Below are 27,870 nucleotides of genomic sequence, written 5' to 3'. Positions count from 1 at the left end.
GGCGGGGCCCCGCCTGCCAGAACCACCGGCCGCAGGGGGAGAGAAGCACCAGGGCCCCAACCACCCCCCCGTCCTAGAATACCCACCCCACCTCCGCCGCTCCTGCCCCCTGGGCATCCACCCCGCATCCCCGAACAGGCACCACACCATAGGCCTGAGACCAGGGGACAACCACCCCCACAGCAAGGGACAGCAAGCCCCACCCACGGGGGCCGCCGAAGACCCCACGGATAGAATGGCAGCAGTGGAGAGGCTGACGGAGTTGAAGACAGGCCCAAGGGACGAAGGCGCGCGCATCCCCACCTTTTTTTTAAATTTATTTTTTTTAAAAATTTCTTCATTAACGTCAGTTATGAGGGGCCATAACCAGTGTATGTTTTTATTCATTTTAGTTTTATTAAAATTTTTATTCATTTATAATTTTATTTATTCATAGCAATAATAAAATATTAAAATGTGTTTATTTAAAAGCATTTTAGTCACCCTATTTTATATACCAAATATCCACGTATATGTGGGCGATATCTCTTTAATAGGTTAAGTTTTCAGTCACCTGACCTATAATGCAGACGACTACTGCATGCTCTTATTTTGAAAGGCTTGGTGAAAATAAACAGCTGCTTCTCTGCTAGGTAAGCACTCCTTCCCTAACCTCTTATTTACGTTTGGCTTAATGACGCAACATGACAAAATCACTTTGAACACTCTAGTTGTCACCATAAATAGCTATAAAAGAAACTAGTTGGGCAACTAGACCGAGTTCAACTGGTTTGCAAAGTTCTCGTAAAACTCTGCTAACTCGGTAGAGAAGCTAACCAAAACATGACTAAACAATAAGAAACATGTTATTCCGCACCGATAATGACATTAAATGAACTTTGACCCAGATACGAGGTCAACCTACCTGTGGTTGCCCAGTTTCTGACAGCATTTTCGACTTCTGCGTTTGGTTTGGTTTTCTCCACTTTTATCATTTGGGTCTAAACAAATTAAAATGAATAACACTCCTAAATAGAGGAAATCAACTGCAGGACAGGCTCCAGGGGATGGGACCTCAATAAAATCAAACAGATTGGGTGAACAAGGGTCAGGGCTACATTTCTCACCAATGTGAACCTAATTAATTGATAGGCTAAAATGGGCTAAATGGTAAATGCAAACTAACCAGAGGTGTAGCGTCCCATTAGGCATACGCAGGCAATTGCCTAGGGCCCCCAGCCAGCAGGGGCCCCCAGAGGGCCAACAGATTTGACACACAAAGATTTAACACACTCACCTTCACCGCACTGTTGTAGCTACAAGTATTGGGAGTGATTCAATACCATGGAATCATTTGGCAGATTATCCAACATTTTTGTTATCAGTCCCAATTTGCATACATGTTTAAGCAAGTCCAATCAGTTTTAACACTGCATGTATGTGCAAAGAGTGATTCACCAAGAACTTTATGAAATGTCCTTGCTGTAATATTTTATGTTGGTTTTCACAGTCCATCTCATTATTCATGTGACTACTTAAAGAAATGGTGATTTTTCCAAGAAAGTCTATTAATGGGTCTAACGTATTCCTCATTGAATACTCTATAAGAAAAATATAACATATATGCATCTAAAACAATCCTAAACGATTTTATTAGCAATTTTAATACTCCTTTTAGCAAGGTTCCTTGGGTATGCGGTATGCCGCTGCGTACGTTCCCATAGGAACCAGTCCTGTTTTTGTCCTATGTCACAAGCGCTGCATATTCTGAGAACAAGAATAGGCGTAAGCGTACGGTGCGCATTTCGAGCAGAGGACGGCCACCCCACCTGTTAGAGGATTAATCTGTGCGTCCATGAACGAATGTAAGTATTTCCTGTTCATGCCATAAAGTTCTTATGATAAGTTAGAGCCGTTATCAGCGCGACCGTTTCGTGTTTTTCCTGTTACGTCGGCTGGTTGATCCCACTCGTTCTCGCTGCGTCGAGGAGAGCGTTCTTTACATTATATTCGCATTGCACATTTGCTTTAAGAGGGAAGGTGTTAGTTTAGCATCTTAAAATGATGTTGTACATCCATATGAGTGTAAAGCGCTTAGTTTTCGCCATTTTTATGGCCAAGACTCGAACCCCCCGCCCCCCCCACCACCTTCGTGTTCATTTTACTGCACAAATATGTATGTATTAATGCAACTGGGGGGGGGGCACTTTGAATGTCCTAAAAAGCGCTCCATGAGAGCGAGGCGTTATTAGACTTTTATTAAATATGCTATTGCTCCAAGTCCAACTGTCCCCCTTACTTCCACATGCTCAAAGGGCCCCATGTTGCCTGGGGCCCCTGGGGACCCTTGTTTCACACTGCAAATTTCAAGTATAACGTCTTAATCTGATCATTTTTTTAAAAATCTCGTCGAATAATTTTCTCCATCTTGTTTTGCGTGTTAAAGGCTAGTTAACTGATTAATGCGTCAGATTCCTCCACTTACTTGAAGTAAATATTACTAGTTTTTGTTCTGAAGCCCATACATCTAAAAGTTGGTAATTTTTCACCTAAATCAAGAAAAAAAGCTTTCAAATAATGTTTTCAACAATATCTATTCTTGAAATAAGAACATATCTGACAAGTTTTTTTTATATGAAATATACAAAGCTTTTGCTTAAAATAAGTATGTTAAGCTTATTTTCAGCTAGGTATTTTATTTAGAGATGATGCCGATCGATCGGGTCCGATCACGTCATTTTCAAAGTATCAGAAGCGGCAAAAAAATATCGGCCATGCCTTTTTTTAATATACTGTAAATATTTATATTTTAATTAAATCGTTTTCTAATTGTATTTAACGTTACAGACATAATATGTTACACTCATCCAGAGTCTTTGGTTTAGGCTTAAGGTAGGGTTATCAAATTTATCCCAATAATACTTATTTTCCACCATGATTTGCAAATAAATTCTTTAAAACTCAAACAATGTGATTTTCTGTTTTTTTTTCTCCACATTCTGTCTCTCATGGTTGAGGTTTACCCATGTTGACAATTACAGGCCTCTCTAATATTTTCAAGTGGGAGAACTTGCACAAATACTTATTTACCCCATTGTACATGTTGCTGCAGCACCCCACTTCCCACGCCACTACTTGACATGCCCCCAAATGAAACTCATTGGATGCCATTGCCAAATTTGTTCATTCGCTGCCATCCCTCCCACTTCAAATGGATTGGACGTCTACTAGCGATAAACTCACAACAGAAGCATGAAAATAGCTTGTTTTTCTGACTCCCACTCCTTTTCAGCTCGGGGACAGAGAGCCATGTCTGGCGCAAAGCAGTGCCTCTCTGCAGGCTGTAGTGGCTGGAAGGTGCTGTGTGGTGCCACCAGGACCCCTATCAACATCAGATATATCAGTAGTGTTAAAGCAGGCTCGAGGCCATCTGAGGAAGAGCAACTCTGGGAAACGGCGGCAGCTCTGCCTTTTTCTGCAGCCAGGCTTGGATCGTTCTTTCAGGACCGACCTGTGCTCAAGAACCCTTTTCTGGAGGATGCCCTTTTGAGGGGATACTTGAGGAGACACCTGCCTCACGAGGTGCGTAACTAGTAGAGGTGTGCATCGGCACTGCCCTCACGATTTGATTACGATTCGGAGGGCCACGATTCAATTCAGAGGGTCACGATTCGGTTCGATTCGATTCGGCAATGCATCGCGATGCATTAAAGCCTGGCATGCATTAAAATTCTAAAGCAAAGCATATTTTTCGTGAACCATGAGGCAACACAAGCGGTCAGACATTAAACAACTTTTTATTGGCTCCTGGTTGAAGTCAAATGAAAATAGTATACTTTCAGATATACCGAAATTTTCGGACTCTAAGCCGCTACTTTTTGCCCTCATTTTGAATCCTACGGCTTATAGTCCAGTGCCGCTTATTTGTTGATTTATTTGGGTTAATAGGTAACGCTTTATTTGACAGTGGCGTCATAAGACTGTCATAAGACCGTCATAAGTATGACATGACACCAGAGGTTGCGCTAGACATTTTTGTTGTCTGTCATTTTGACTGACAGGGTCATAAAAATCCGGTCATAGCCTATTTTTACCCGTCACTTAAATTTTTAAAATGATAATGATGACATATTCAATAGTATTTAGTTTTCATTCATTTTTAATTAATTAATATTGTAACGCTTGCTTGGTGGCGAAAAATTAGACACGGAAGTCGTGGTATTTTTCTCCCTTTTTACTCTGCTTACCGCCAACAACTCCGCCCCCAAAGAAAAAGAGGCAACGATATAGACCCCAATCACCAACGTCACACAATGATCTTAATTGTGGTTGTCAGCCCAAAATCTTCTAAATATATATTAAATGCATCTTACCTAGGCATGTGCCCGTATGAGATTTTGACGGTACGATAACCGTGAGCAAAAATACCGCGGTTTCACGACCTCCGTGAAGTTGGCCCCCCATCAGACGCAAATTTATATAAAAATTATGTCAATCGTTTGTGCTATGATTGTGCTGGTTTGTGCTGCAAAAAGTTTCGTTTGTGCCATCATCGTTTTGCAGTTATTAAACATTGTTTTTTAGGTCATCCAGAGTTCACCCAGCCCCCCATCTGTGGCAGAATGGAACCCCGGTGGTGTCATTTGATTCTGCCTCGTTAGTGCTGGATTGTGCTGAAAAAAGTTTTGTTTGAACTGCTACGGTTTTCGAGATATTCATAAAAATGTACATTGATGACGTCACGCGCAGCCCCCCATCAGACGCAAATTTATATAAAAATTATGTCAATCGTTTGTGCTATGATTGTGCTGGTTTGTGCTGCAAAAAGTTTCGTTTGTGCCATCATCGTTTTGCAGTTATTAAACATTGTTTTTTTAGGTCATCCAGAGTTCACCCAGCCCCCCATCTGTGGCGGAATGGAACCCCAGTGGTGTCATTTGATTCTGCCTCGTTAGTGCTGGATTGTGCTGCAAAAAGTTTTGTTTGAACTGCTACGGTTTTCGAGATATTCATAAAAATGTCTAGTGATGACGTCACGCGCAGCCCCCCATCTGCGGCGGAATGGAACGGCGATGATGCCATTTTTTTCTTCGTCGTTAGTGCTGGATTGTGCTGCAAAAAGTTTTGTTTGAACTGCTACGGTTTTCGAGATATTCATAAAAATGTCTAGTGATGACGTCACGCGCAGCCCCCCATCTGCGGCGGAATGAAACGGCGATGATGCCATTTTTTTCTTCGTCGTTAGTGCTGGATTGTGCTGCAAAAAGTTTTGTTTGAACTGCTACGGTTTTCGAGATATTCATAAAAATGTCTAGTGATGACGTCACGCGCAGCCCCCCATCTGCGGCGGAATGGAACGGCGATGATGCCATTTTTTTCTTCGTCGTTAGTGCTGGATTGTGCTGCAAAAAGTTTTGTTTGAACTGCTACGGTTTTCGAGATATTCATAATAATGTAAAGTGATGACCTTTTTTTCAGCGCTGCGGGCCGCACAATCGGTTCTTGTCTCGTGACGTTTCTGGCGCAATGCATTGTGGGTTTTCGTGTATTGTACAACAACAACAAGCCCGTGACGCGATCCTTTGCTCGGCATCCATTCTGCGTGGTAATCGTTGAAAATGGTACACTCGTGTTGTTTGAAAGACTGCCATTCTAGGTCCCATGATAGAAACGAATGCAAAAAGGATGGGATACGTTTTTTTTTTTTTAGCATTCCCGCCTGGAAGAGAAAATATGGAACTCCGATGAGTTGACCAAGAGGCTTGAATGGTTGCAGCGGTGAGAAGAAAGGCCATCGCTTTTCATTCATCAACTGAAAACATGTCGGTCTGTTCCCTACATTTCCATAAAGGTAAGTAACTGGAAGTGTTAATGTTCTTCGGACGCTGATACTGACTGCATTTAAACGCTTATGGCGTGTGGTTGTGTTGCTTGCTTTGGCTAACCACGCTAGTGTCTAAGAGAGGCTAACTGTAGCCCTACTGGCTAACTGTGCATAAACCACAGGCGTTCACCGTATGATACTAGTACACAAAAAAACAGTTCAAAGGTAACAAAGTAAGGGTATTAATGAAGATGTAACAGCACACCATGAATGATTATAAGTATGGGAGATGTGTTAGAAAAAAATGCTATATTTACCTCCCGCTTAGGCTACTGATATGCTTGACCAAGCAGTCTGTGGAGGAGACTACAGATCTACTAAATCACCAGAAGAAATCTTCTGCTTGTTTGTTATGCCTAATGATCAGTTAAACTTAAAAAATAAATAATTAATAAATTTTAAAAAATCTGTTGCATACACATCAGTGCCATATGAAGGCAGTTCCCACCAGTTTAGACACACTACAGAGCTTTAAAATCCAATTTAAGTAACTAATGTTAACCTGTTGTATGACTGATACGACTTTTGTAATTGCAGGAAAACCAGCATATGAAAGAAATGAGGCAGACCCTGACTGGGCACCATCCTTACGCCTGGGACACACATGTGTTCAACCCACCAACGTGGACCGCTCTTCTAGACGAAGTAGGCATGAGAAATTGAGGATGGAGGAGGACGTTGGTGCGCTACAGGAGGAGCCTTCAGCGCCCTTCAGATGCTCCTTCTGACCTTCATGCGCCTGCGTTAGGACCTGTCTGCACTACACATTGCACACATATTCCATGTTTCCCGTAAGACTGTGTACTGAGTATTCAATGACATGGTGCCCTTTGTACATGCTAATTTGAGACGAGCAATTGTTTGGCCCAACAGAGAAACACTCTATAAAACAATGCCTCACGAGTTTGTTGAGTCCTTCAGACGCAGAGTTGCAGTGATTATTGATTTAAAAAAAAAATAAAATAAAATTACAGAGAAACCATCAAATATTAAGGCCCGTGCGCAAATGTTTTCTAGTTATAAGCATAACTACACCATGAAATACCTAATTGGAATCACACCAAAGTGGGGAATTTGTTTCATGTCAAAAGGTTGGGGTGGTTGCACAAGTGACAAACATATCACCTTGAACAGTGCTTTGCTCAATAACCTTTTGCCTGGGGACATTGTCTTGGCTGACAGAGGTTTTGATATTCAAGAACACGTGGGTATGTTATGTGCAGAGGTCCAACTCCCTGCGTTCACAAACGGTCGCTGTCAGTTAGCTGGTAGGGATGTGGAGGAGACTAGGAAGATGGCACATTTGAGGATCCATGTTGAACAGGTAATTGGTAATCTTTGCCAGAAGTATAAGATCCTAACAGGAACTATACCTATTAACGTGGTTCTGCCATGTGATGGCGAAGATTGCACATTGTTGTAAAGATTGTTTTATGTTTGCGGTGCCCTTACAAACCTTTGCCCAACTGTTTTGTAGTTTGTACTGTTATACGTGAAAGGTACCATTTAGTATGCTAACAGTTTCAGCCTTTCAAATTTAGCTGTTGTTGATTTTTTGTATTTTGTTGTGACTTGATTGTACTTAATAAAACATTGTCATCTTGAATCCTATTCTTTGTAAGTACAGCATTTGTGTCAATACTGTATTTTATGTATGTATGTATATATATATATGTATATATATACACACACACACACGCATAATAATGTTTATACAAAGGACGACAGTTTACTACTTTGGCCAAGTACTTTTAATGTTGCCAAATTGTCAGTTAAAGCAAATCACAAACTACCAATCACCACTAACTTAAGTGGAGCACAGAGAGCAGAACTGACATATGTCTTTAGCTGTGTCATGTTGTGTAGACCAACACAGGTTAAATAATAATGGGGCAGTTCTCATTATCACACGCAACAAGTCATCTTTGGTCTTCAGACCACGGCAGAAGCACCATAACTGACAAATACCGATCTCTCGCTTCCTTTTCAAGCTTCTCCACATAAGGAGTCTTGTCGTTCTTCAGGCTTTTTTCCATTTTGATGTGACATTCGCGTGGCTGCTTCCCCGCAAAACTCAACAAAACAAACGTGACTGCGGCGGATGTAGTCCAGGTCACTGAGATACACGAAAGATGGCGGCTCAGGTGGTCGTGATGACGTAGGAGACAACAACCGATAGATCAGCGGAGAACGTCACTGAAACCTGTCAGTGGACGCAATCTTATTCCTGATCTATTGTGCGGCCCGCAGCGCTGAAAACTGAGGTCATCACTTCACATTATTATGAATATCTCGAAAACCGTAGCAGTTCAAACAAAACTTTTTGCAGCACAATCCAGCACTAACGACGAAGAAAAAAATGGCATCATCGCCGTTCCATTCCGCCGCAGATGGGGGGCTGCGCGTGACGTCATCACTAGACATTTTTATGAATATCTCGAAAACCGTAGCAGTTCAAACAAAACTTTTTGCAGCACAATCCAGCACTAACGACGAAGAAAAAAATGGCATCATCACCGTTCCATTCCGCCGCAGATGGGGGGCTGCGCGTGACGTCATCACTAGACATTTTTATGAATATCTCGAAAACCGTAGCAGTTCAAACAAAACTTTTTGCAGCACAATCCAGCACTAACGAGGCAGAATCAAATGACACCACTGGGGTTCCATTCCGCCGCAGATGGGGGGCTGGGTGAACTCTGGATGACCTAAAAAAACAATGTTTAATAACTGCAAAACGATGATGGCACAAACGAAACTTTTTGCAGCACAAACCAGCACTAACGATGAAGAAAAAAATGGCATCATCGCCGTTCCATTCCGCCGCAGATGGGGGGCTGCGCGTGACGTCATCACTAGACATTTTTATGAATATCTCAAAAACCGTAGCAGTTTAAACAAAACTTTTTTCAGCACAATCCAGCACTAACGAGGCAGAATCAAATGACACCACCGGGGTTCCATTCCGCCACAGATGGGGGGCTGGGTGAACTCTGGATGACCTAAAAAACAATGTTTAATAACTGCAAAACGATGATGGCACAAACGAAACTTTTTGCAGCACAAACCAGCACAATCATAGCACAAACGATTGACATAATTTTTATATAAATTTGCGTCTGATGGGGGGCTGCGAGTGACGTCATCACTATACATTTTTATGAATATCTCGAAAACCGTAGCAGTTCAAACAAATCTTTTTTCAGCACAATCCAGCACTAACGAGGCAGAATCAAATGACACCACCGGGGTTCCATTCCGCCACAGATGGGGGGCTGGGTGAACTCTGGATGACCTAAAAAACAATGTTTAATAACTGCAAAACGATGATGGCACAAACGAAACTTTTTGCAGCACAAACCAGCACAATCATAGCACAAACGATTGACATAATTTTTATATAAATTTGCGTCTGATGGGGGGCTGCGCGTGACGTCATCACTGTACATTTTTATGAATATCTCGAAAACCGTAGCAGTTCAAACAAAACTTTTTTCAGCACAATCCAGCACTAACGAGGCAGAATCAAATGACACCACTGGGGTTCCATTCTGCCACAGATGGGGGGCTGGGTGAACTCTGGATGACCTAAAAAACAATGTTTAATAACTGCAAAACGATGATGGCACAAACGAAACTTTTTGCAGCACAAACCAGCACAATCATAGCACAAACGATTGACATAATTTTTATATAAATTTGCGTCTGATGGGGGGCCAACTTCACGGAGGTGGTTTACCTCGTTTCACGGTATCACGGTATTTCAATCATAGCTCCAAAATTTTGAGATGTATGGGTTTTCCAAAAAAAAAAAAAAAAAAATTTTTTCCATTGAACAGGATTTTTTTTCAAAACTTATTTGCAAATTGGAACATGAATATTATGTGAAAATAATCAAAAAATAAATATTTTAAATATAAAATTCAAATATATAGAACCTAGACTATACCCACAGCCACAGCTCAAGTTGCTCAATATTAGAGTAAAAAGAAAATAATTGCTATAAAAAAGTAAAAACACTTCTAAATAAAATTAAAAATATATACTTTATGACTTTTCTTTTGTGTGTGTGTGTGTGTGGGGGGGGGGGGGGCTCAAGTGAAGTTTCGCGATTTTCAGCCACTGTGTCAACTCTAGTCTACATGATGCCATGCCTTTGTGTTAAAAAGAACAAAAATTTAATAAGTTAATAAGTTAGTTAAAAATTTATAAGTTAGTTTTATAAATTAGTTAAAATGTAAATACTGTTGTGGAAAGGTTTCATCTTAAAAAAAAAAAAAAAAAAAGTGAGGAGTGAGACCTCCCTCTCTCAATTAGCGATCTTTGACGCGCTCCTTTTTCTTCCCCCTTCATTCAAGCTTGTTTCTCACTCAGCGGCTGAGAGTTATAAAACCTCGACAAAGCTGCTCTCCCAGCTTAGCTTAGGCTAACATTCGTCTTTGTAAGTTTTAGTTAGTTTGTATATTGAATTTGAAAGGGAAATGTGTGTTTTGTTTTTGGCGAACTTTTTAATGTTGCTATTGCTATCCTGTTGAACCGAATCACACGTGGAAAAATACAATTGTACAACGTTTTAAATGTATTCATTTGTATATTTCACTACGATTTGAGAGCTCAATAAATTGAAGAAAAGTACGCCTTGTGTTTGGAGGGCTTCTTTTGGGGGTTTGCTGGCTGTTTAGCTGAATAGCATCACTGACACTCACGGCAACAAACGGGAAGGGTGAGCGCTGCCGCACCAAGTCAGTTCGGCTGCATTTTGGCACATGAAAAATAGCGAATACCGTACTAAGGTGTGACGGAAAATTTTAGTGGTTTTGAAACCGCGACGTTTTCACACCACGGTAAACCGTGAAACCGGTAACCGGCACATGTCTAATCTTACCAGATATAAAATGACGACTACATAGTCTGTGGTGATCGTTTGGTGCCCAGATTTCTTGTCGAATTACAGCAGTCCACCTCGCTCTCATCTTCGGGTCTCTCAGAATACGGTAGAACTTCAAGTCTCTCCGTCTATCTTCTCTGTTACAGCAACCAACCGCCACACACGCCTTCACCATTTTGATTATTAATATTAACGAGCAAAAACACGCCGTAATAGGAGGCATGTACGTAGCGGTAATGAGTAAACATGACGAGCTGACACACAATATGGCGGCTCTGGTCAGGGGGGCGGAGTTGTGACGTCATGTGATTGGGGTCTATACACAGGCAGCAATCTTGTCCATCAATTGGATGACGCGCTGGCACACCGGGTGCACCAATAAGAACCTTGCATTGATGTGTCAATCACGGTGCCGCCGCCAGACCCCGGTGACGCTACAATACTCTGACAGAAGAGCCAACGACGTCATGCATTGAGAGAGACAATAGCTAATTAATATGCTAACTCGCCACCCTGTGGTCTGGGGTTGGGAATTGCAACCTGTCAAAATGACGGACGGACTTCAGTTTTTTCCGTCACCGTTTTAAAAAACCGGTCAACGACGGAAAATATCCGGTTAACGCGACCCCTGCATGACACTGTCATGAGCCATACACTTCATAATACTTGACATGACACGGGAAACGGGGCCGATCCGTAGGGGGCCTATTTTCAAAACTATAATTATGACATGACACTATCATGGGCATTACTGAATGCTTATGACAGATGCCATTAAATGTCATCCGGCATATTATGTGATTATGTCCAGCTGGGATCTTTTACATCCATTCAAAAATGAGATAATTTGCATGATGACACTAAATGACATCTGTTATAAGTATTTATTCATGCTCATGACAGTGTGATAATTATGATTGTCTTATGACAGTCTTATGGTGCCATTGTCAAAAAAAGTGTTACCAAACACCAAAACTATCAATTAATGAAACAAATGGAACATAGCACAGTACATGAATTTTGATGGCTATTTACATCTGTAGCACTGCAATGCAGGCTAGGAGGCATGTTGGTCGACAACAATATTGACAGCAGGTGGCAGCTGTTAGACATCAATTAATGATTCTAAGATAAAAATGACAGACATTTTGAATAATAAATATAAATACTTAGTTTCTTTTTATGGCTAGGTTGAAACAAAAGTGGAAGCACGTCATCTGTAAACGGGGGTTTTCAGGGTAAAACGGACAAATTAAAAATATTTCGGGGGCTTAATGCACCATGAATCTGCTATGGCAGCATATAGACATTCTTCTATCAAACACAACAGTTGTTTTGGCTTAAAATACTGCAGTTTCTTTTAAAGAGGAGTGCAAGAGCAGAAACTGCTTTTTCAGTCTTGTCTGTGTTTTCCGCCATATATTTATTTAAAAAAAAAAAAAAAAAAAAGCGAGCGAGAAGTCCGGCCCGGCCCGGCCCGAATGTAAATCATTGACATTTTAGGCCCGACTCGGCCCGAAATTCAGGTCGGGTCGGGTTCGGGCTCAAAATCTAGGCTATTAGTCTTAAATATTTTAAAATGCGCTGAACGATTCGGCTTGTTGCCCGCATCGAATCGAATCGTCCATGCCCCGCATCGGGATGCATCGCCGCATGGATTATTGTTGACAACAGAAGTAAATATCATGGAAAAAGCAGTGCTGAAATTTGAAATTACTGTCAGAAAGCGATTTTACAGGCAAGCACATACTCATACAAGATTGTCAATATACTAATTAGCATCCTAAAGTAAAAAAATAGGCAGCAACTGCAGTACATACGATCATTTACCGTGTAATTTCCATTTCCTAGGCAGTGTCTGCAGATTTGTGTGCCTTTGGCGAGCGTGTGGCGACGGAGGTAGATGCGTGGGGAAGAGAGTGTGAAGTCATTCCCCCTCGATTGGTGCACTTTGACCCTTGGGGACGCAGGGTGGACCACATTGTGACCTCTCCAGCATGGAAACGCATGAAAGATCTGTCAGCGCAGGAGGGATTGGTCGCGATCGCTTACGAGAGGCCGCATGCAGAATGGAGGTTTTTAACCGTCGAGCCCTTGCGTCCTCCTCTTAATTGAATAACCAGTATTGTCATTGACAAGATGAGTTGATCCAAGTTTGTTTTTGTTCTAGTCGGGTTTATCAAATGAGCAAGTTGTACATCTTCTCCCCCTCGTCTGGCCTCTACACTTGTCCTCTGGCTATGACTGACGGAGCTGCCAAAGTCATACAGGTGAATACCTTGATAGATTTTCAACACGGTAAGTACAGTGGGGCAAATAAGTATTTAGTTAACCAGTAATTGTGCAAGTTCTCCTACTTGAAAAGATTAGAGCCTGTAATTGTCAACATGGGTAAACCTCAACCATGAGAGACAGAATGGGGGGGAAAAAAACTGAAAAGCACATCGTTTGATTTTTTTTAAGAATTTATTTCCAAATTAGAGTGAAAAATAAGTATTTGGTCACCTACAAATAAGCAAGATTTCTGGCTGTCAAAGAGGTCTAACTTCTAACAAGGCTCCACTCGAGTCGTTACCTGTATTAATGGCACCTGTTTTAACTCATTATCAGTATAAAAGACACCTGTCCACAACCTCAGTTAGTTACACTCCTAACTCCACTATGGCCAAGTTCAAAGCGCTGTCGAAGGTCACCAGAGATGAAATTGTAGACCTGCACCAGGCTGGGAAGACTGAATTTGCAATAGGTAAAACGCTTGGTGTCAAGAAATCAACTATGGAAGCAATTATTAGAAAATGGAAGACATACAAGACCACTGATAATCTCCCTCGATCTGGGGCTCCATGCAAGATTTCACCCTGTGGCGTCAAAATGATAACAAGAACGGTGAACAAAAATCCCAGAACCACACGGGGGGACCTAGTGAATGACCTACAGAGAGCTGGGACCACAGTAACAAAGGCTACTATCAGTAGCACAATGCGCTGCCAGGGACTCAAATCCTGCACTGCAAGACGTGTCCCCCTGCTGAAGAAAGTGCACGTCCAGGCCTGTCTGCGGTTCACAAGAGAGCATTTGGATGATGCAGAAGAGGACTGGGCGAATGTGTTATGGTTAGATGAAACCAAAATAGAATTTTTTGGTAGAAGCACAGGCTCGTGTGTTTGGAGGAGAAAGAATACTGAATTGTATCCGAAGAACACCATACCCACTGTGAAGCATAGGGGTGGAAACATCATGCTTTGGGGCTGTTTTTCTGCAAAGGAACCAGGACGAGTGATCTGTGTAAAGGAAAGAATGAATGGGGCCATGTTTCGATAGATTTTGAGTGAAAATCTCCTTCTAACAGCAAGGGCATTGAAGATGAGACGTGGCTGGGTCTTTCAGCATGACAATGATCCCAAACACACAGCCAGGGCAACAAAGGAGTGGCTTCATAAGAAGCATTTCAAGATCCTGGAGTTGCCTAGCCAGTCTCCAGATCTCAACCCCATAGAAAATCTGTGGAGGGAGTTGAATGTCCGTGTTGCCCAACGACAGCCCCAAAACATCACTGCTCTAGAGGAGATTTGCATGGAGGAATGGGCCAAAATACTAGCAACAGTGTGTGAAAAGCTTGTGAAGAGTTACAGAAACATTTGGGCTCCGTTATTGCCAACAAAGGGTACATAACAAAGTATTGAGATGAACTTTTGGTATTGACCAGATACTTATTTTCCACCATGATTTGCAAATAAATTCTTTAAAAATCAAACAATGTGATTTTCTGTTTTTTTTTTTTTCTGGTTTACCCGTGTTGACAATTACAGGCCTTTCTAATATTTTCAAGTGGGAGAACTTGCACTATTGGTGGTTGACTAAATACTTATTTGCCCCACTGTACTTTGGCGTAGGGCTTCAGCTACCGATCATTTACGTAACCGATTAATCTAGTGACTAGTTTGTTCAAATAATAGAGTAATCGGATTACAAACACTTATGCCTGCAATAATATTTATTTTGGCTCGCGAACATTGCACTTTTAAAAGAGCTTTAAATGCGAATTCAAAATACGTAAAATAGCTGAGTGTTTCTTCAAACAAAAATTGCACTTTCATTTACAAGAGCAATATATGCATTTAAATTAAAATAGCTGAGCTTAGCCTCAAACGGTCTAAAAAAATCAATCAATCGGCATCTAAGTACAACAAAAGAACAATTGGCTAACTTGCATACCAAATGTCCGGTAGCTGAAATGCTATAAAATGCTAACTTTTTCAAAGCTCTTAGCAAATTGTTCAAATACATATTCCCACATATTAAAAAAAATGCTAAATGCACCTCTAAACTAAATTACAAATGCATAAACAAACAAATTAGCTTAAACAAAAACTTTCGACCTCATGTTGATCTTAAAAGGGAGCAAATAGATTCAGCCATGTTAGAGGAGTTATGTCATATTCACTCTTGCCACTAGAAGACAGTGTATCCAACTAAATCAGGGGTGCCCAAGTCCGGTCCTTGAGAGCCCCTTTCTAGCTTGTTTTCCATGTCTCCCTCCTTCAACACACCTGAATCAAATCATCAGGATCATGATGAGGCTGTTGCAGAGCTTGCTGATGAGCTGATCATTTTTTTCTGGTGTGTTAAAGGACGGAGACATGGAAAACAAGCTGGATAAGGACTCTTGAGGACTGGACTTGGGCACTCCTGATCCCAATCAATTAAATAAATTGCAACACTTTCAAAACAAACCATTACAACGCCACTCTAATGAAACAAATCAGCGATGCGGCAGGATTTGATTCGAAGCTTTTTTCTCATTGAATTACTCTATTTAATCGATTAATCGTTGCAGCACTACTTTGGTGTATACAACAAAAAAACACTTGATTGGTCCAACTTTATTTACTACAAATTATGTATCTTTCATGTATCCTCATTATTTTAGTATGATGTATAGAATATAGGTTTTATGACATGGTGTGCTGTAGAGATAGACGTGGGTTTTTCAGGACCGATGCTGATCATTAGTAGTTAGAGGGGCCGATAATTTGGGTTGGGCATCGTTTGAATTTGAACAGATCCGATTCCACGTTGCGATTCTTGTTCCAAATGATTCTCGATTCCGATTCTTTTAATAGGCAGTGTCCAAAAAAATGCATGGTTTGTATTAATTTCTTAACTTCTCAATTATTATTATTTTTAATTATATGAAGTTATGAACTTTCAATTAACTATGAATTTCTCACAAGGCTATTTTTTAACTTGTATTTATACACTCACCGGCCACTTTATTCGGTACACCTGTCCAACTGCTTGTTAACACTTAATTTCTAATCAGCCAATCACATGGCAGCAACTCAGTGCATTTAGGCATGTACAGTGGGGAGAGCAAGTATTTGATACACTGCCAATGACCCATTGGCAGTGTATCAAATACTTGTTCTCCCCACTGTAGACATGGTTTAAGACAATCTCCTGCAGTTCAAACCGAGCATCAGTATGGGGAAGAAAGGTGATTTGAGTGACTTTGAACGTGGCATGTTTGTTGGGATTACTGGGATTTTCACGCACAACCATCTCTAGGGTTTACAGAGAATGGTCCGAAAAAGAAAAAATATCCAGTGAGCGGCAGTTCTGTGGGCGGAAATGCCAGAGGTGAGAGGAGAATGGCCAGACTGGTTCGAGCTGATAGAAAGGCAACAGTGACTCAAATAACCACACGTTACAACCAAGGTAGGCAGAAGAGCATCTCTGAACGCACAGTACGTCGAAGTTTGAGGCAGATGGGCTACAGCAGCAGAAGACCATGCGGGGTGCAATTCCTTTCACCTAAGAACAGGAAACTGAGGCGACAATTTGCACAAGCTCATCGAAATTGGACGAGAGAAGATTGGAAAAACGTTGCCTGGTCTGATGAGTCTCGATTTCTGCTGCGACATTGGGATGGTAGGGTCAGAATTTGGCGTCAACAACATGAAAGCATGGATGGATCCTGCCTTGTATCAATGGTTCAGGCTGGTGGTGGTGGTGTAATGCTGTGGGGAATATTTTCTTGGCACTCTTTGGGCCCCTTGGTACCAATTGAGCATTGTTGGAACGCCACAGCCTACCTGAGTATTGTTGCTAATGTCCATCCCTTTATGACCACAATGTACCCAACTTCTGATGGCTGCTTTCAGCAGGATAATGCGCCATGTCATAAAGCTGTAATCATCTTAAACTGGTTTCTTGAACATGAGAATGAGTTCACTGTACTCAAATGGCCTCCAACAGTCACCAGATCTCAATCCAATAGAGCATCTTTGGGATGTGGTTGAACAGGAGATTCGCATCATGGATGTGCAGCCGACAAATCTGTACCAACTGTGTGATGCCATCGTGTCAATATGGACCAAACTCTCTGACGAATGCTTCCAGCACCTTGTTGAATCTATGCCACGAAGAATTGAGGCAGTTCTGAAGGCAAAAGGGGGTCCAACCCGTTACTAGCATGGTGTACCTAATAAAGTGGCCGGTAAGTGTATGTCAGTCTTTGAACTTGAATATGATAACGTTTCTTTCCACAGGAGTGCACATGCACAAAGATGTTTATTTTTAAAAAGCTCACGGGGAAAACATTTACACATATTCTTTTGCCTATGTTTTAGTGTGTCTTATACTGCGGGCATTTTTACATGTTACTGAGCTCCCACTAATGGGCTAACCTTGAGCAGAATACGAAATACACAAACAAAAAAACAACTTGTAAAACCCAGTCCAGATTAGCATGGGTACAGGGTCAAATCAGAAACAGGTTTTGTTGAGGAAAATGATCATATCTGCCTTCTCAAGCAGTAAGCATGAGCGTTCTGGACAAATAGTGTCTCTTGCAGTGGAGAACACACGTTCACTGGGTGTAGATGAAGCTTGAATGCATAAATATGAGAACTCGAGAGAAAGTCGCAAATATTACGTAGGAGTAAGGTAGCTGTGAGCCGCTACGCACTTTAAATATATGTACCTAAGCTGCGAGCTACGACGAAGCATTAGTATAAATTCTTCTGTTGATTATAATTTGATATATAGTTGTGGTCAAAAGTTTACATACACTTGTGAAGACTATAATGTCATGGCTCTCTTGAGTTTCCAGTTATTTCTATAACTCTGATTTTTCTCCGATAGAGTGATTGGAACAGATACTTCTTTGTCACAAAAAACATTCATGAAGTTTGGTTCTTTTATGACTTTATTATGGGTTAACAGAAAAAGAGATCAAATCTGCTGGGTCAAAAATATACATACAGCAACACAAATTAGCAATTTCTTGTGAGTGATTATTGACTTGAACAATCATTGACTTGAACAAGTCAGGAAAGTCACTTGGAGCCATTTCAAAGCAGCTGCAGGTCCCAAGAGCAACAGTGCAAACAATTGTTTGCAAGTATAAAGTGCATGGCACTGTTTTGTCACTGCCACGATCAGGAAGAAAACGCAAGCTATCACCTGCTGCTGAGAGAAAATTGGTCAGGAGGGTGAAGATTCAACCGAGAATCACCAAAAAGCAGATCTGCCAAGAATTAGAAGCTGCTGGAACACAGGTGTCAGTTTCCACAGTCAAGCGTGTTTTACATCTCCATGGACTGAGAGGCTGCCGTGCAAGAAGGAAGCCCTTGCTCCAAAAGCGGTACCTTAAGGCTCGACTGAAGTTTGCTGCTGATCACATGGACAAAGATAAGTCCTTCTGGAGGAAAGTTCTGTGGTCAGACGAAACAAAAATCGAGCTGTTTGGCCACAATGCCCAGCAATGTGTTTGGTGGACAATGCTGAAGAAACAAGTCCATGTCAGATGCCATCAAATTTAACTGAACTGCACCAATTCTGTCAAGAGGAGTGGTCAAAGATTCAACCAGAAGCTTGCCAGAAGCTTGTGGATGGCTACCAAAAGCACCTAATTGAAGTGAAAATGGCCAAGGGACATGTTACCAAATATTAGAGCTGCTATATGTATATTTTTGACCCAGCAGATTTGATCACTTTTTTCTGTTCACCCATAATAAAGTCATAAAAGAACCAAACTTCATGAATGTATTTTGTGTCAAAGAAGTATCTGTTCCAATCACTCTATCAGAGAAAAATCAGAGTTGTAGAAATAACTGGAAACTCAAGAGACCCATGACATTATGTTCTTCACAAGTGTTTGTAAACTTTTGACCACAACTGTATGTAAAGTCCATAGGCATTTCTTGGCCTGTACAAGAAGCCTTCAACCGACTAACTAGCCGTCAGCCTGAACATTTCTGGACATCAGGACAGTGGATGACAGAGCGACAAGGAGGTTCTGATGTAGGTGAGTTGGACTTCCAATACTTACACTATTAGAACATCCACTCCTGTGTTTCTGTGCTTATTACATTTGTCTATCTGTGTGCGTGTGTTCAGCCGGTGGTACAGAAACAGTGGCAGTTCCCCAAACAAATGGTTGGTACAAACTTTACGGCTACAAGTGGTTCACCTCCGCTACCGATGCAGACATGACTCTCACACTAGCCAGAGTGTGTGACCAATCAGGAAAAACCACACCGGTACTGCACACACTGTAAGTGTGAGGGTGACATTTCATTGATGACATGTGTGTTTTTCAGGGCAGCAGAGGTTTGTCCCTGTTCTACGCGGAGGTCAGTCGAGACCGTAATGGCTGTCTGAGAGGGATTGAGGTTCAGAAGCTGAAGGACAAACTGGGAACCAGACAGATGCCCACAGCCGAGCTTCTTCTGGACGGCCTACGAGCACACAGGGTTAAATCCGGACACTTGTATAAACTGAATCCAAATGGAGGCTGCACACTCCCAAATAACACTATGTACAAATTATTGTCTATTTTCTCTGATTTTTTTTAACCAGCTGTCAGAAGAAGGAAGAGGTGTGGCCTCCATTGCGAACATGCTAACTATAACCAGAATCCACAACAGCATCTCTGCAGCAGCAGCAATGAGAAGGCACAATAGAACTCTTTCACTTGTATTAATTACTGATAAAGCTGATTCTCTTCTGCTTGATTAATTATACTTGCGTGCTCTGTGCTCACAGGGTGGTCCAGTTAGCGCGTGACTACTCCACTCGCCGCACCGCCTTCGGAAAGCAGCTTAAAGAGCACCCGTTGCATGTGCAGACACTCGCCAGGTTGGAGGTAGGCTGGCCATGAGGCAGCAAGTTCCTGTCAGCATTTCCTATCCTTGCTTTTCTTACACATCTCTGCGACCATTAACGTTTTATAGTCAGGGGTGAAAGTGGCCAGAATTTCTTGCCGGAACTCCCCAACGTGATGTTCGCCACAGAGCCAGAAATTTTAATTTTTCTTTCTTTTTTTGGGGGGGGGTTCAAACCTCTTAAACTACTGAAATGCAAAGAAAACTGTTTTAGCAGTCATTTCTATTAGAGATGTCCCGATCGATCGGGTCCGATCACGTCATTTTCAAAGTATCGGAATCGGTAAAAAAATATCGGACATGCCTTTTTTTAATATATATATTAGGGCTGTCAAAATTATCGCATTAACGCACGGTAATTAATTTTTAAAAATAATCACGTTAAAATATTTGACGCAATTAACGCACATGTCCTGCTCACACAGTATTCTGCCTTTTGGTAAGTTTTACAGCAAGGCTTTTTGTGCTGTCCAACAGCGAACTCTTGTGGTCGCTTTGCGACATGGTTTATTGTTTTCTTGCCAGTTCAATATGGCTGCATGACGTCTCGGGCTGACGCCTACGTTGTAATGTTGTGCTTATATGATCCTTGGACCAGATTTGTTCGTAAGTATGGTTGTTGTAAAAAATGTACATATTATGTTAGTAAGCGAAATGTTATATTTTTTGTATGAGACGCTTTTTGTTTATGTTTAGTGAACCTGTATAGCGTGCTAAGCTAACGTTGTTGCTAATGCAATGCTTGTGTACTTTTTTTTTTGTAGTTTTACGACGGTCTGAAGAGGACAATGGTTTGAGGCCATTTTATTAATAAATCAGATGAAAAAGGAAGTCTGATTATTAAGGCGTCGTTCACTAGCTGTCTAGCTTTGGAAAAAGTAGACGCTTCGGAGTGAGGACAGCATAGACTTCAATGATTTAAATGACAGTAGAGTGAAATGCCCACTACAGTCCTTATGTACCGTATGTTGAATGTGTATATCCATCTTGTGTTTTATCTTTCCATTCCAACAATTTATTTTACAGAATATATATATAATTTACAGAAAAATATGGCATATTTTATAGATGGTTTGAATTGCGATTAATTACGATTAATTAATTTTTAAGCTGTAATTAAAAATTTTAATCGTTTGACAGCCCTAATATATATATATATATATATATATATATATATATATATATATATATATATATATATTATAAAAATCGTTTTCTAATTGTATTTAACGTTACAGACATAATATGTACGTAGCGGTAATATGTAAACAGGATGAGCTGACGGACAATATGGCGGCACCAGTCAGGGGGGCGGAGTTGTGACGTCACGTGATTGGGGTCTATAGTCATCGTTGATGAAAACAACACTGGTACAGTGTTTTTCAACCTTTTCCGAGTCAAATCTACTAATCCGAGCAGTTCTTGAACATGACAAAAGCAATACCCTGCTTATCTGCACACGACCGAAACCTTCTACCTGGACTTTTTGTATGCCTGCCATACACGCATGCAGGTCGAGACCCGTGGCGCCTTCCTCTTGGTGATGGATGTGTGTCGGCTACTGGGACGAGAAGAGAGCGGCGTCGCCACGCAGCTTGACGCTCACCTCTTACGTCTGCTCACACCCGTTGTCAAACTATACACTGGCAAACAGGTGAACACTTACAGTATACATTGAATAGTGAATATGGACCCCTGAGCTCATGAATAATTTCAGGCAGTCGCTGTGGTGTCAGAGGGTTTGGAGAGTTTTGGCGGGCAGGGCTACATTGAGGACACCGGGCTACCTGTCCTACTTCGAGATGCGCAGGTAACGAAACCCAGATTTTTTGGCATTAAAACACACTTAATTGCATATATGAAAACATTCTATGATGTATCAATCATAGTTAGAAAAAAAAAAGGTTTTTGTCATTTTTGTGGCGTCTCTTTACCAGTGTTGTTAATTTTACTTTAAAAAAGTAATTAATTACAGTTACAAATTACTTCTCCCAAAAAGTAATTGTGTTAGTCAGTTACCTGAATGTAAGAGTAATTAGTTACTTGGCAAAGTAACTAGTGATAATTTTCATGTTTTTTTTTTTTCCTCAAAAAAAAAAGACAAAACAAAAAAAAACAGGTCACACAATGTGAAGTTTAAAGGGTTTTGGGGACAATTGGCCCTAGCCCAGTACTTCTCAAATAGTGGGGCGGGCTCCCCCAGGGTGGCACAGAGCAATGCTGGGGGTGGCGCATGTGACCCTGGGGAACATACATTTTTGTCATAGTAGAATTAAATGTAATTGCACATCCACTCAGTGGGTGGCAGTTCCACTCTCATTTTCAGCGTGTGCGCAGTATTTTTGAACAAAACAAGAGCACACAGCAAAGAGGTCTGGAGATATGAAAAGCTTAGACAAGGAAATATGACGAAGCATATGTAGCATTTAGCTTTGACTTTTAGTACAGTGGGAGACGAGGAAAGACCAGACTGTTTACTTTCGCAGCGGACAGCAGGATTTTTTTTATTTCAGCGAGTGCCAAATGTTGCCAACAATCCTCCTGCTTTGTTAATGTTACATCAGTAAACCAGCGAGCACTGTCAGCATCATATAAAGTGGCATACCAAGCTGATCAGTGCAATATAATAATAAATAAAATAAAAACTGTCCCTCTGTCCAATGACACTGTCCTTCTTGTTGTATTAATTTTTGTTTTTTCGGTTTAATTGTTCGACATATTGTCCTAATGAGTTAATGTTGCTTATCAATTTGAATGTATTATTATTTATTGATATTATTAATTTTTATTTTTCAGCAGCAAAAAGTGTCAAAAAATTTATCTTGGGTGTATTTTTACTGAATGGAAATGTTTTTTTGTTGTTGTTTTTTTTACACTTTATTGTAAGTTGATCTACAGTGGGGAGAACAAGTATTTGATACACTGCCAATGGGAAACCCAATTACTTACCCAAATACTTGTTCTCCCCACTGTATATTACTTTTTTCTTTAATATCAAAAAGAACACAATGTATGTTAATGCAGAGTTGTACTTATAATAATAAGAATTTTAAATACAAATGATACTACAGTATACAGTGCCTTGCAAAAGTATTCGGCCCCCTTGAATCTTGCAACCTTTCGCCACATTTCAGGCTTCAAACATGAAGATATGAAATTTAATTTTCTTGTCAAGAATCAACAACAAGTGGGACACAACCGTTAAGTGGAACAACATTTATTGGATAATTTAAACTTTTTTAACAAATAAAAAACTGAAAAGTGGGGCAATATTATTCGGCCCCTTTACTTTCAATGCAGCAAACTCACTCCAGAAGTTCAGTGAGGATCTCTGAATGATCCAATGTTGTCCTAAATGACCGATGATGATAAATAGAATCCACCTGTGTGTAATCAAGTCTCCGTATAAATGCACTTGCTCTGTGATAGTCTCAGGGTTCTGTTTAAAGTGCAGAGAGCATTATGAAAACCAAGGAACACACCAGGCAGGTCCGAGATACTGTTGTGGAGAAGTTTAAAGCCGGATTTGGATACAAAAAGATTTCCTAAGCTTTAAACATCTCAAGGAGCACTGTGCAAGCCATCATATTGAAATGGAAGGAGCATCAGACCACTGCAAATCTACCAAGACCCGGCCGTCCTTCCAAACTTTCTTCTCAAACAAGGAGAAAACTGATCAGAGATGCAGCCAAGAGGCCCATGATCACTCTGGATGAACTGCAGAGATCTACAGCTGAGGTGGGAGAGTCTGTCCATAGGACAACAATCAGTCGTACACTGCACAAATCTGGCCTTTATGGAAGAGTGGCAAGAAGAAAGCCATTTCTCAAAGATATCCATAAAAAGTCTTGTTTAAAGTTTGCCACAAGCCACCTGGGAGACACACCAAACATGTGGAAGAAGGTGCTCTGGTCAGATGAAACCAAAATGGAACTTTTTGGCCACAATGCAAAACGATATGTTTGGCGTAAAAGCAACACAGCTCATCACCCTGAACACACCATCCCCACTGTCAAACATGGTGGTGGCAGCATCATGGTTTGGGCCTGCTTTTCTTCAGCAGGGACAGGGAAGATGGTTAAAATTGACGGGAAGATGGATGCAGCCAAATACAGGAACATTCTGGAAGAAAACCTGTTGGTATCTGCACAAGACCTGAGACTGGGACGGAGATTTATCTTCCAACAGGACAATGATCCAAAACATAAAGCCAAATCTACAATGGAATGGTTCAAAAATAGACGGATCCAGGTGTTAGAATGGCCAAGTCAAAGTCCAGACCTGAATCCAATCGAGAATCTGTGGAAAGAGCTGAAGACTGCTGTTCACAAACACTCTCCATCCAATCTCACTGAGCTCGAGCTGTTTTGCAAGGAAGAATGGGCAAGAATGTCAGTCTCTCGATGTGCAAAACTGATAGAAACATACCCCAAGCGACTTGCAGCTGTAATTGGAGCAAAAGGTGGCGCTACAAAGTATTAACGCAAGGGGGCCGAATAATATTGCACGCCCCACTTTTCAGTTTTTTATTTGTTAAAAAAGTTTAAATTCTCCAATAAATTTTGTTCCACTTCACGATTGTGTCCCACTTGTTGTTGATTCTTGACAAAAAATTAAATTTTTATATCTTTATGTTTGAAGCCTGAAATGTGGCAAAAGGTTGCAAGGTTCAAGGGGGCCGAATACTTTTGCAAGGCACTGTATTTACAGTGGTGGCAGAGAGTTGGGGGGGGCGTGGAACGTTTACGTCTTCCTGGGGGGGGGGGGGGGGGGGTAACAGGAAATAATTGAGAAGCACTGCCCTAGCCCAATTCTTTACCCTCCATTTAACTAGACACAAGGGTATTGCGATAACTAGATAGTAACCGTTGCTATGTGTGGAAGTCATTTAAAGTTGTGAATCAACCGTTAAAGTTGTTAAAATTGCTCCCGTAATTGCATTAGTTCCCTTCTGTCTACTTTCAACATGTGTAAGTTTTAAAACTGTTTCATCGTTTAAAGATAGATTTAAGTCAAGATTTTGCCCATTTAGGAGCATTTTAGATTTAAAAAAAGAAAGAAAAAATTTTTTTACTTCGGTTCGCTAGGAAGGATCTCTACATCAGAGCCTTCCTGAGAGGTCTACTGCTTTAAGATGGTGGCTGTTTACTAACGCATGTAGTCCTTAAAACATGTTGCCAATGCAGCAGTGTCTGTCATTTGCATCTAGTTCTATAATATGTGATATCTACCGTATCATGTGGGCGTAGTTTGTAGGCTATGGCTACAGTCAGGTATTATTGGAGCCACCTAGCATCGCGTTTAAAACGCCATCTTCCCCACTCCTGCTCTGCTCTCTCGTCTCTGTGAGTCCGTCTCTCTCAGACTTTTGTTATTCAACCAACTTAGTAACGCATAGTAACGCGCGCCTTTCCAGCCTCAGTAATGGTAACGGTGTTGCCAAGATGAGAAGAGTAATTAATTAGATTACTCACTACTAAAAAAAATCACGCCGTTAGTAATGCCGTTATATTCTAACGCCTTTATTAACAACACTGGTTGTCACTAATGCGTTATTGTTATATGATTAATTTCTTTCAGTAACGAGCAATCTAATCCGTTCATTTTTCTAAACCAGTAATCTGATTAAAGTGAGTTTTACTTTGTGTCTTTGGGTTACCATTTCGTGATTGTTTCATATTGTATGTAGAATGAAGAAGGTTGTAGTCATATACGAAGAGCATTTTGAATAGAAAATGTTCCATAAGTTCCCACTAGGTCTATGTTTCCATGGTAACAGCTCATAGTTACTTCCTGTTTTTGTCTCAAGTCACATGCGCTAAGTGTTTTGGGACTGAGAAAGGCGTGTGCCAGTGTGAGTGCACATTCGAGCCAATTGCAGTCACCTCTTGAGATGTGTGAGGGAATGTTGATCTGTGTGCGTCCATGAATGAAATAGAATATTTTTCCTTCATTTTGGAGGGTTCCAGCAATAGGCTGGACCTCACGGCATAAATGTGCAACACGCATATGAAGTAAACAAAGCTTGCCAACTTGGAGCGATGACTGCCCGTCGTTTCTACGTCAAAGCTACGAAACGGCCGCGCATGTAGGGGGTCCAACTTTTTGCTGATACCCTCCAGAATGAAGGAAAAATACTCACCTTCATTCATGGATATCCACAGATCAACATTCCCTCGCAACGTCTCAACACTCGGCTCGAATGTCCACCCGCCTGGCCCACGCCTTCAGTCCCGCAACACATGCGACGTGGGACCAAAACAGAAAATAGCTAAGAGGTTGCCATGGTAACACGTACCTGGAACCTTTTATTTAAGCATTTTCTATTCAAAATGCTCTTCGTACATGACTACAATATTCTTCAATCTACATACGTTATGAGGCAATGAAAAAATAGCAACGCAGAGACACTAAGGAAACTAACTTTAATCAGATTACTGGTGTAGAAAAATGAACGCGTTAGACTTGTTACTGAAAAAAGTAATCAGATTTAGGGCTGCAGCTATCAAATATTTTAGTAATCGAGTAATCGACTGAAAATTCTATCGATTAATCGAGTAATCGGATGAAACAAATATATTTTTCGGTGAAGAGCAATTATAAATATACATGAGAAAACAAGACATTTCATCTAATCTTGAACCATTTTCAGTCAATCAATGTCTTTATTTTCGATGTATATTGTTGAAAACAGCCAACAATTGCATCTCAGATATAACTAGAATAAAAAAAGACCAATTCACTGCTTTCACTCAAAAAAACCTTTAGATCTTATTAAATATATATATATATATATATATATGTGTATATATGTATACCTAAAAAATGCCGTTACGCTTGATAACACACATCACTTAAAAGTTTGGATTTTTTCCCCACGTGTTTCAATTGAATTTCTATTTGTGTCAAGCCATTTTTAAGTTCTAGTTAAGTTTTAAGTTAGTCTAAACTGTAAGTCCTGATAGGATTTTGAGTTTTTGCAGTGTTCAAAATAAATGTATGATACAGGCTGTATTGGAGCACATTAGGGACCAGTGCTACTTGGTGTTTTATCCAGCAATGACTACTGAGCTAAAATTGACAGTTAGCATTATTGAGTTTTTATTTTACACCCTCATCACTCCACAACGCTATGTTGTGTTAAAGCCTGTATCTAAGACACGTTAGCCACGCATCGAAAGTGGTCATAATTAATAGAAACCTAGCCCTCTACAGGGCTAACGTTACGTGAGCTAGTGACAGTTTTGTTAATCTTATTTATTAGCGCTTAGCGCTCTTTATTACTGCTTAGTGCTCTACTGCTTTAAGATGGCGGCTGTTTACTAACGCTGCCCAGACGCTGCTGAGTCTGTCATTTCGCATCTAGTTCAACATACATGTGATCTCTATGAGACTCATCAGACGCTACCGGCTACCAACGTAGGATCGTGCGGGCTAGTATTTAGCAACGTCGGCGTCGTTTGTAGCGGCTGTCGGCTACAGTAAGTTGTTGTTGTTGGTTTTTTTTTGTTTGTTTGTTTTTTTCCTCTACTCACGTGACATCAGCGCGCTGTCCCGCATTAAAAGGAGTGCGAGCAAAACGTGATGCTTAGAGTGGTCAAAATAAACGATTACTCGAGGTGAATAAAATTACTCAGATCAGTTTTTAAACTTGAGTTACTCGAGTTGCTCGAGTATTCGTTTCAACTCTAATCAGATTACAGCAGTACTTCTCAAATAGTGGGGCGCGCCCCCCCAGGGGGACACAGAGCGATGCCAGGGGTGGCGCGTGTGACCTCGGGGAACATGCTTTTTTTTTTTTTTTGGCCGTACTAGAATAAATTGTACTTGCACATCCACTCAGTGGGTGGCAGTGGCACTCTCATTTTCAAAGTGCGCGCAGTATTTTTGAAGTAAGTAAGAGCACACGGAAGAGACTCATGCAGAGCTGGACTCACGCAGCGACCCAC

General features: G+C 41.0%; 1 protein-coding gene and 1 long non-coding RNA gene across 3 annotated transcripts in view; both read left to right on the top strand.

Annotated features, from left to right (window-relative positions):
* The first annotated feature begins 599 nt into the window (after positions 1 to 599).
* The window catches only part of LOC130913649 (acyl-CoA dehydrogenase family member 11-like), a 33,888-nt gene continuing 6,617 nt past the window's right edge, over positions 600 to 27,870 (top strand). Inside the window, exons 1-11 of one of the 2 annotated variants that reach the window (XM_057832423.1) lie at positions 600 to 632; positions 3,272 to 3,561; positions 12,603 to 12,826; positions 12,922 to 13,021; positions 18,945 to 19,062; positions 19,155 to 19,297; positions 19,358 to 19,510; positions 19,617 to 19,711; positions 19,803 to 19,902; positions 21,435 to 21,575; positions 21,639 to 21,731. In XM_057832423.1, the coding sequence (XP_057688406.1) occupies positions 3,289 to 3,561; positions 12,603 to 12,826; positions 12,922 to 13,021; positions 18,945 to 19,062; positions 19,155 to 19,297; positions 19,358 to 19,510; positions 19,617 to 19,711; positions 19,803 to 19,902; positions 21,435 to 21,575; positions 21,639 to 21,731 (1,440 nt within the window). In that variant the 5' untranslated portion in view covers positions 600 to 632; positions 3,272 to 3,288. Of the gene's footprint in view, positions 633 to 1,824; positions 1,845 to 3,271; positions 3,562 to 12,602; positions 12,827 to 12,921; positions 13,022 to 18,944; positions 19,063 to 19,154; positions 19,298 to 19,357; positions 19,511 to 19,616; positions 19,712 to 19,802; positions 19,903 to 21,434; positions 21,576 to 21,638; positions 21,732 to 27,870 lie in introns of those variants that run through there. The other variant, XM_057832422.1, reaches the window with a different exon arrangement.
* Positions 5,260 to 8,207, top strand: LOC130913655 (uncharacterized). Its single transcript, XR_009062799.1, has 3 exons — positions 5,260 to 5,600; positions 5,690 to 5,830; positions 6,401 to 8,207. It is a non-coding gene; the product is annotated as an uncharacterized LOC130913655 (long non-coding RNA).

The sequence above is a fragment of the Corythoichthys intestinalis genome, chromosome 3 (genome assembly GCF_030265065.1).
Source record: "Corythoichthys intestinalis isolate RoL2023-P3 chromosome 3, ASM3026506v1, whole genome shotgun sequence".
NCBI classification, from domain to species: Eukaryota; Metazoa; Chordata; class Actinopteri; order Syngnathiformes; family Syngnathidae; genus Corythoichthys; species Corythoichthys intestinalis.
Note: the sequence above shows the minus strand (reverse complement) of the source record. Positions and strands in the feature narration are given on the sequence as shown.